The sequence below is a fragment of the Neomonachus schauinslandi genome, chromosome 1 (assembly GCF_002201575.2).
Source record: "Neomonachus schauinslandi chromosome 1, ASM220157v2, whole genome shotgun sequence".
Taxonomy (NCBI): domain Eukaryota; kingdom Metazoa; phylum Chordata; class Mammalia; order Carnivora; family Phocidae; genus Neomonachus; species Neomonachus schauinslandi.
The window spans coordinates 138,209,500-138,218,623 of NC_058403.1; the positions used below are offsets into that span (position 1 = coordinate 138,209,500).

The 9,124-nt window shown below is 43.6% G+C and overlaps 1 protein-coding gene across 2 annotated transcripts; it reads left to right on the forward strand.

Annotated features, from left to right (window-relative positions):
* The first annotated feature begins 544 nt into the window (after positions 1 to 544).
* OXSM (3-oxoacyl-ACP synthase, mitochondrial) lies at positions 545 to 5,425 on the forward strand. 2 transcript variants are annotated; one of them, XM_021678810.1, is made up of 3 exons: positions 545 to 599; positions 1,167 to 2,278; positions 4,933 to 5,425. In XM_021678810.1, exons 2-3 carry the CDS (start codon positions 1,302 to 1,304, stop codon positions 5,333 to 5,335), a joined length of 1,380 nt encoding a protein of 459 aa, XP_021534485.1. In that variant the 5' UTR covers positions 545 to 599; positions 1,167 to 1,301; the 3' UTR covers positions 5,336 to 5,425. The 2 variants fall into 2 exon arrangements, with proteins under 2 accessions (XP_021534485.1, XP_044771716.1); XM_044915781.1 differs by lacking the exon at positions 545 to 599 and having other exon boundaries at positions 1,240 to 1,977; positions 2,227 to 2,278; positions 4,933 to 5,419.
* The last annotated feature ends 3,699 nt before the right edge of the window (positions 5,426 to 9,124 follow it).

A 9,124-nucleotide genomic window follows, 5' to 3' on the forward strand; every position in this document is an offset into this window, starting at 1 on the left:
TGTATACACACACGTATTTTACAAGGTATATATATTTTGTAACCTGTATCTCCTAACATGGTTTCGACCTCTTTCCACATAATATTCACTTACGAAATTATTTTAAATGGCTGCACAGCCTTTAGTTGTACTACAAAATAACCCATTTCCTGATGTTGGGCACTTTGGTTAGTTCTACTTTACTATTATAAACAACTTTGGGAGGTACAGTAATAACTTTAAGGCTACAGTAATTTCCTTAATTCTTCCCAAGGATTTCAGTAGAATATGACACCGTCCCTTCTCCCAGCAGATGGAAATATTTGGACATCATTACCCCCTTACCTCCCCCCCAAAATCCTTTACTGATGGGCAAAAAAACTATCTCCTCCGTCCTGTGCACGTTCTTGATTATCATCGTCACTGAAGTCGCACGAGGGCCGTTTCCTCCCGTGCAACCTGAGCCTCACAGTCTCCCGCGGTCTGACCTCTACCAAGGTGACGCGAAGGAAGGGCCACCGGCCGCACCCGGCTCAGACGTAACGCGTGCGTGCGCGCGCGCATGAGCGGACGTGCGTGTGCAGACGGCGGCTGCGCGGGCGGCCCGAGGCCTGGTGAAGGTATCAGCTGCTGGCTACGCTTCTCCTTCCGCTCCTCCACCGCCAGATCGGGTGGGGGTTGGATCGGAGAAGGGGAGTCTGATGACCTGGGCCTGGTTTCTTTTCCTCTCGGCGTGCTTTCTTCGGGGGTGGAGGGGGGTGGGGGGTGTGGTGCTTGGGAGGCGGTGTGGGGAGTTGGCCACGCCCCCTCACTCCCAAACCCCGCCCCTGGGTTAAAACCCTAATTATCTCCACGTTTTGAAGATCAATAACGTTCACTTACCTCTACCTCAAAGAATAGGCCCTGAAGTGTTTTTTGTGTCATTGGCACCAGAAATACTACTTAGCCTAAGGCCTCAGTAATCCTGATAAAGGATGCTTTCTGCAGTCCATAAAAAGCTGGGAGTGCCTTTATGTTTTTCATGGTGTAATTCTATTGTGGTGAATTGAATGAATCATCATTTCACCTCTTTGTCTTGGAATGTCTGAGGGTACTTACAGTCTAAAAAGGGAACTCCAAACAGTTGGTTTGACGATAAGTATAAATTAAAGTGATGTTAACGTTATTTTCCTTGTGTTCGTTAACAGCTCACACCGAGCCCCTGAAAGAAGTTTTCGGCTATTGTTTCTTAGGCCTATAAGCTATTTAAACGACAGTGATTACCTCCTGAACGTGTTGTGATCTGTTACAGGAATGTGTTTCTGATCATCTGAATCTCAACCATGTTGTCAAACTGCTTGCAAAATTTATTAAAAATTACAAGCACTCATCTATATTCAAGATTATGCCAGCGATTATTAGGAAGTAGAAGGTTTTTCGGAACTGTGCCAACGTTCAAATTTTGTAGGCGGGTCGTCATTACAGGCATTGGCTTAGTGACTCCTCTGGGTGTTGGAACTCAGCTGGTCTGGGATCGTCTTATCCGAGGAGAGAGTGGAATTATTTCACTGGTCGGTGAGGAGTATAAGAATATCCCTTGCAGTGTTGCTGCTTTTGTGCCAAGAGGTTGTGATGAAGGTCAGTTCAATGAACAAAACTTTGTGTCCAAATCTGATATCAAGTCCATGTCTTCTCCCACCATTATGGCCATTGGGGCTGCAGAGTTAGCCATGAAAGATTCTGGCTGGCACCCTCAATCAGAAGCTGATCAAATGGCTACCGGAGTTGCAATTGGCATGGGAATGGTTCCTCTTGAAGTTGTTTCTGAAACTGCTTTGATGTTTCAGACAAAAGGTTATAGTAAAGTCAGCCCATTCTTTGTCCCTAAGATTCTGGTCAATATGGCAGCAGGCCAGGTCAGCATTCGATATAAACTCAAGGGCCCCAATCATGCAGTGTCTACAGCCTGTACCACAGGAGCTCATGCTGTGGGAGACTCCTTTAGATTTATAGCCCATGGTGATGCTGATGTGATGGTGGCTGGAGGTACAGATTCTTGCATTAGTCCTTTATCTCTTGCTGGGTTTTCCAGAGCCCGTGCTCTGAGCACAAACCCTGATCCTAAGTTGGCATGTCGACCATTTCATCCAAAGAGAGATGGTTTTGTAATGGGAGAAGGTGCAGCTGTGCTGGTGCTGGAAGAATATGATCATGCTGTTCAACGAGGGGCCCGGCTCTATGCAGAAGTTTTGGGCTATGGACTCTCAGGTGATGCTGGTCACATAACTGCGCCTGACCCTGAAGGAGAAGGTGCCTTAAGGTAAAGACTTGTTTTGTTTTGTTTTTAAAAGATTTATTTACCTATTTGAGAGAGAGAGAGAGAGAGCATGTGTGGGGGAGGAGCAGAGGGAGAGGAGAGAGAATCCCAAGCAGAGTCCACGCCAATCCCATGATCCCAGGACCCCAAGATCACAACCTGAGCCGAAACCAGGATCCACTCAACCAAGGGCCGTTCAACCAGCTGTGCCACCCAGGTGCCCCAAGACTTGTTCTATTTAAAATATTTCTTCAAATAAGACATTTTATTAGACTTTCAAATTGGGGAGTCCAGTATAGTAGTATCTGCCCTTGGTGTACAGTATCTTTGATGTTTTTCCATTTTAGACTAGACAAAATGGTTTTGAATTCTTTGCTTTAACATGTTTGAAAGATTTGAAACCATTTGAACATCCTTAACAGACATTGGATTTTAGTTAAGGCCTGTAAAGTTGTGAAGAGGGCCATGTGTGTCTTTGCCAATTTTTCATACTTCCAGCTGTGCTTAACAACTGTCAGAGTGCTCGTTCCCACAGTCCTCCTCTTTGGCCCTTCATCAGACTCAGACAGTAAAGTCAACCCTTCTAGTTGTGTCTGGTCTCTGTGCCATTTCAACAGGGTTCTGCTGTTATTAAATCAGTACTTTCTAACTTTTCACTAACCAGGGATTCTGACTCTAGGCCTGGGGTGGTGCTAGAGATTCTGCCTTTCTAACAAGCTCCCATGATGCTGATGCTGCTGGTCTGAGGACCACAATTTGAAAAGCAAGTTGATATTGCAGAAGAGATAGTTAAAAAAAAAAAAAAAAAATCTCTGTTAATGTGTTAGCTAATAGGTTAGCTTGCTTAGATCATATCATGTTTTTTGTTTTTTTAAATAATTCTTTTTTTTTTTTTTAAAGATTTATTTACTTGACAGAGAGAGAGAATCAGAGAGAGAGGGAATATAAGCAGGGGGTGTGGGAGAGGGAGAAGCAGGCTTCCCACTGAGCAGGGAGCCCGATACAGGGCTTGATCCCAGGACCCTGGGATCATAACCTCAGCCGAAGGCAGACGCTTAACGACTGAGCTACCCAGGCGACCCTAAATAATTCTTATTTATTTATTTGAACAGAGAGCGAGAGAGAGAGAACAAGCAGGTGGAATAGCAGGGAGAGGGAGAGGGAGAAGCAGGCTCCCTGCTGAGCAGGGAGCCCGATGCAGGACTCGATCCCAGGACCCTGAGATCATGACCTGAGCCAAGGCAGTCACTTAACCAACCAAGCCACCCAGGCGCCCGATCATACTATGTTTTAACCAGTTAACTTGACCAAGGGTTGGCAAACCTTTTCTGTAAAGGGACAAATAGTATTTTCAGCTTTGTGGGCCATAGGGTCTCTGTCACAATTATTCAAATATGTCTTCTAGTGTGAAAGCAGCCATAGACAATACAAAATGAATGGATGTACTCCAGTGAAAGTACAGTTGACCTTTGAACAATGCAGGGGTCAGGGGCACTGGCCCACCGTGCAGTCAAAAATCCATGTGTAACTTTTGACTCCTCCAAAACTTAACTACTAATAGGCTATTGTTGACAAAAAGCCTTCCCGATAACATAGTCAACGTACACGTATTTTGTGCATGTATTATATACTGTTTTCTTACAAAAGATAAGCTAGAGAAAAGAAAATGTTATTTAGAAAATCATAAGGAGGAGAAAATACATTTACAGTACAGTAGTGTAAAAAATCCACATGTAAGTGGACCCACACAGTTCAAACCCATATTATTCAGGGGTCAACTGTGTTTGTAAAAACAGGCATGTGGCCAGGGCCATACTTTACTGGCCCCTGAATTATGCTTTTGAGTTTTAGTAAATAATTGCTGGTGCTAGAAGTGTCAAACAAAGTAGCCAGCTACATGAAGAACTAGTTATATTTAGGTGAAACCCTTCATCACACTTCAAATTATACCCTGAGCTGCCTCTTAAGGAAATATATGCAACCCAGAGATCAGGAACTAAAACAGAAGGTGTTGACATTCATGATGTTTTCGAAGATTCTTCCAGAGCAATGTTTTATTTTTGGATTTGTTTGTTTTTTGGCTTGGCGTTGTACTTCATTGATTTAGAATTCTTAAAGCCTAAATAGAATTTTGAAAGGTTATTTGAAGCACCAAAGTAATGGTGCAGACATCTTTAGATTATTGGGAAGTATGCCAAGTTTTATATTTAAATGTGAGAAAAAATTAAAACACGGTTATAAAATTTTTCTCCACATTTAGAATCACTACACACACACACACACACACACAATACACACCCCACTGATAAAAAATTCTTAGAAGAAAAACTATTCTAGGCTTGAGTCAACATGGTTTTTCCCCAGGGAAAAATATCAGTTCAAATAAATGGAAATACATTTTGTTAGAGATTATAAAACCCATAGGCCTGTGTATTTATCTCATGGTGTTGAATCAGTCCAGGGTACTGGGGGTGACTCATTATTCCTGTGCAGGTGGCATTCTAACTCCTATGGTAATCCAAGTTGGGGTTCTGTTATTAGAGGAAAGGAGTCTCTTCATCCAGCATATATGTTTATTTCTTTCTCATAAGCCATATAAGGACTCCTGTGTTCGAATTAAACTTAGTTCTGGTAAATTTCTTTCCTTATTTTATTAGATGTATGGCTGCAGCTGTAAAAGATGCAGGTGTGCAACCTGAAGAGATATCCTATGTCAACGCACATGCTACTTCCACCCCATTGGGAGATGCTGCTGAAAACAAAGCTATCAAACATCTTTTCAAAGACCATGCACCTGCCCTTGCAGTTTCTTCAACTAAGGGAGCCACGGGACATCTCTTGGGAGCTGCAGGGGCGGTTGAGGCAGCTTTTACTGCTTTGGCTTGTTATTATCAAAAACTACCACCTACTTTAAACCTGGATTGTACAGAACCAGAATTTGATCTCAATTATGTTCCACTAAAGGCACAGGAATGGAAAATTGAGAAAAGACCTATTGGACTCACCAATTCCTTTGGTTTTGGTGGTACTAATGCAACACTTTGTATTGCTGGCATGTAGGACAAATCATTTGTAATTAAACATTGATATTTAAAAAATATTATGAACTATATTAAGTGGAGAAGTAAAATGTTTATATAAATATATCAATATGTATCAATCTATATATCATTCTGTATCAATACCCATATACCCTTTATCTGTGTCAGGGTTTCTCAGCCCTGCCACTATTGATATTTTGGACAGGATAATTCTTTGTTGGGGTAAGGGGAGCTGTCCTATATATTATAGGATGCTTGGCAGCATCCTCATCTTTACCCACTAGATTCCAGAAGCACGGTCTTCTCTAGTTGTGACAACCAAAATGTCTCTAGACATTGCCAGGTATTTTCTGGCTGGCGAAACAGTCCCCATATGAGAACCACTGATCTCTATTTTCCTAATACCCTAGGTCACACAGCTCTTTGATGTTTCACCTGCTCTTGTCTCTTCCACAAACATTTGGTGAGTAGCTGCTCTGTGCTAGGCAAGGTTGTTGCATTGTACAACTCCAGGCATGCCATTCCCATACAACATAAGGAGAAGGAATACAAATATAACGGAGTTTGCCTCAGTGATCAGCATTCTTTGAATAAAGCAGTCAGCCAGCAATGAGCTCTTTACTCCTTCTATCTAGCTAGCTCTCTTTTCTTCATATTATCTATACAGAGATGCAGTAGATCAGTGGAATTTCCCTAAATGTCCAAGTTGTGAGTTCTCTGAAAGAAGGAGGTAAGATTGGTTTGGTGTTTCTTACTCTTTTTCTATTTATGGTGGCAGCTAGTGATTAATGGAGATAAAGGTCCTTGGGAACTTGTTGGTGACTTAAGCCACATCACCTCAGCCCACCTTTATTGCAGCTATGGTAGATAATTTTTGTGTCTGCTTCTAATGTCCCCTGCCAGTGCTGATGGTGCCGCTAATTTTCCACCCTGGGGCTTTGTCTGAAGATGTTTTGAGAGCTCATTCATCCCCATCTGGCTGGGAGTATTGGGAAGGGGACAGGGACAAGTTCCCTAGAGCAGCAGTCAAAACCAGTGAGGGATGGGGTTAGTGGTTAAGTGTGTCAGCCTCCTCTCAGAGGGATAGCTCATGTTCTCCGAAGTTCCTCAGGGGGTTTCTGGTCAGATAAAACTTCAGTGCTCAAGGCATTAACCAGCTCAATAACCTTTATTGGCTTTTACCCCCTACCCTTTCCTCCTTTCCTTTTATCCTGTTCCCGGGAATCACCTCCCCAACAAACTTCCTTGCATTAGGCTCTGCTTTGTGGGGGACTCAGACTAAGGCAAGAAGTATGTGTTGAAATGGGGTTTATATAGCAAAGGGATAGAGTGAGTAAGTGGATAAATGGAGCATGTATATTTCTGCAGAACTGAATAGTGTTCCACCCGTTTTAATAGGCTGGACATATTGTCTGCCTACTGACCTGGACTATGGCACTTTATCCCCTGTATGACTAAAACTGCAGCCATGTTCATTCAGTTATAATCTGTTTTAACTGTCACTGGCACATATTAATTTACTCAGCCAAAATTTGTTGGGTGCTAACTATGGTCCTGGTTTTGTACTGGCCACTGATGATAAAGTGATATGTCAGGGGGAAGTTTTCCTAAAAGAAGCTGAGCCCATAAGGGTACATAGGTCTCAGCCAGGTTAAGGGGAAGAGAGGGAAGGAAGGAGGAGTATTGCAGTCTTGAGGAATAGTGTAGAAAGGTTAGAAAAGCTAGAACATTTGTACTAAACATAAATACATACAGCCTGAGATTGGGGGTGGTGGTGGTGAGGAATAGGAGATAAAGCAAAAAATCTGCTGCAAGTCAGGTCACAAGGAACCTTACAAGTTTTGTTAAGGACATAAAAGTAACGGGAGGTCATTTAAGGCAAGGCTAGGATGGTTTTTTAAGGTGTCGACTTGGCTAGGCTGACCTACATTTCCTAGAATTCTGTTTATGTTGTTGGTTAGTGCTGGCCATAAGAGATTCTTGTGGGAGATTTGGGGGGTCGGGGGTGAAGCAGCAGCCATTTTGTAGCAGATACATGTTGGGGCTTTGCTGGCTCACCTTGATGACGAGGCAGTGGCTGAACCCGCAACTGCTTTCCCTTCCGCTGGATCTTCCTTCCGTTTCCCTGACTCCTGGACCAGGTATGTGTCTAGCTCCATGAAGGGCCCCAGCTTTGCCCCATACCACCGCCGTCAGACGCAGCAAGGCCTGAGTGGTTTCAGTTCATTCCCGCGGTGGTGGGTTCCAGCTTGTTACTGAAACTTCACATCCATCTTCCCTTCCCAGCTGCCTGCCCTGTGGACTTCAGATTCCAGCATCAGAGGATAACAGGTGAACATAACAGCCTCATAGAGACTGTTTAACCACTTCTCCCAGAAGAGGAAGCTTAGTGGGACAAATAGCTCCTAATGCTGCGGTAGGTTTCAGGTTCACGCTGGTCCTCATCCTCCCCATAATCCACTATTCATCCTAAATTCCTCCTTGCACTCAGCTGTTACCTTGGCAGGCCTTGCTGGCTCTCCTGGTGGTGTGACTCAAACCTTCATTCCCAACAGCCTGGGCCCTAGGCAATCATACCACACCTTTTCCAGACAGCAGTTGCTGTTTGTGTCTAGACCACTGGCATCAGGAGGCAAGGAAATACCAGAAGGCGCCCAGGTACACCACTTAGATTCCACACATACTCTCCCTGTCCTCCTTGTAAAGCAGCGCCACCTTCTTCAGCTGATTAGGGTCAAATACCACAGCCAGTATGTTGACTTTCTGGGCTCTGGGCACAAGGAGTCCAAAGTGTCCTAGTGGTAACTATAGTTTGTTGTTCAGTGAGACACTTTCTGTGTTTCCTGGCAAGAGTATATATACCCTTTGGAGACCAGAATTCTAACACTGCAGAGCCCAGAGTTGCAAGGATGGGAAGTATAAAATTCACCATTGTGATTGAATCATTGGGAGTGATGGTAAGTGGGGCCACTCCTGTTCCCCACACCCTTTGTGTTCTACCTACTGGGGACTTGGCCCCATACAGAAGTCTTTGATTTTAGCATATACTGCATCTTGAAGATGGCACCACATTCAGGTTATTGCTTCTGAGCCACTCATTAAGGTTTGCCTTTAGAAGACTGTTCCAGCATTCTCTGAGGCTGGCTGCTTCTGGATGGTATGACATGGGATACAACTCATGGATCCCATGTCATTGGCCTGCTCCCATGGTCCATCCCCTTTGCTGTGCCAGAAACCCCCCTTGCTCAGTATTGGAGGAGTCATCAAGAGGATGTGTGTCACAGAAATAACCAAATTTCTGTGTTAATCACATTGTAATGAACTCTTACCAGATCTTAATCATAGCTATTTTTTTTTTAAAGATTTTATTTATTTATTTATTTGAGACAGAGAGAACGAGAGAGAGAGGGCACATGAGAGGGGGGAGGGTCAGAGGGAGAAGCAGGTTCCCTGCTGAGCAGGGAGCCCGATGCGGGACTCGATCCAGGGACTCCAGGATCATGACCTGAGCCGAAGGCAGTCGCTTAACCAACTGAGCCACCCAGGCGCCCATCCATAGCTATTTTTAAGTCTTTTGTCATTTACAGACAGTTATTGTTGTACTCCGATGCCCTTGCAGAAGTGTTCCTGCAAAAGTGCTTCATCTTCTAGGAGATTCACGGAAAAGACTGACAAATACAGGTGTCTGATAACTAAGATCATACTACTGAACTAATAAGAATTTATAGAACTCTAATGGAAAAACTGATGATGTCTATAATTTTTATGACTTTTTATTGGAAACGTTGATTTTTTTGTTTTGTTTTTC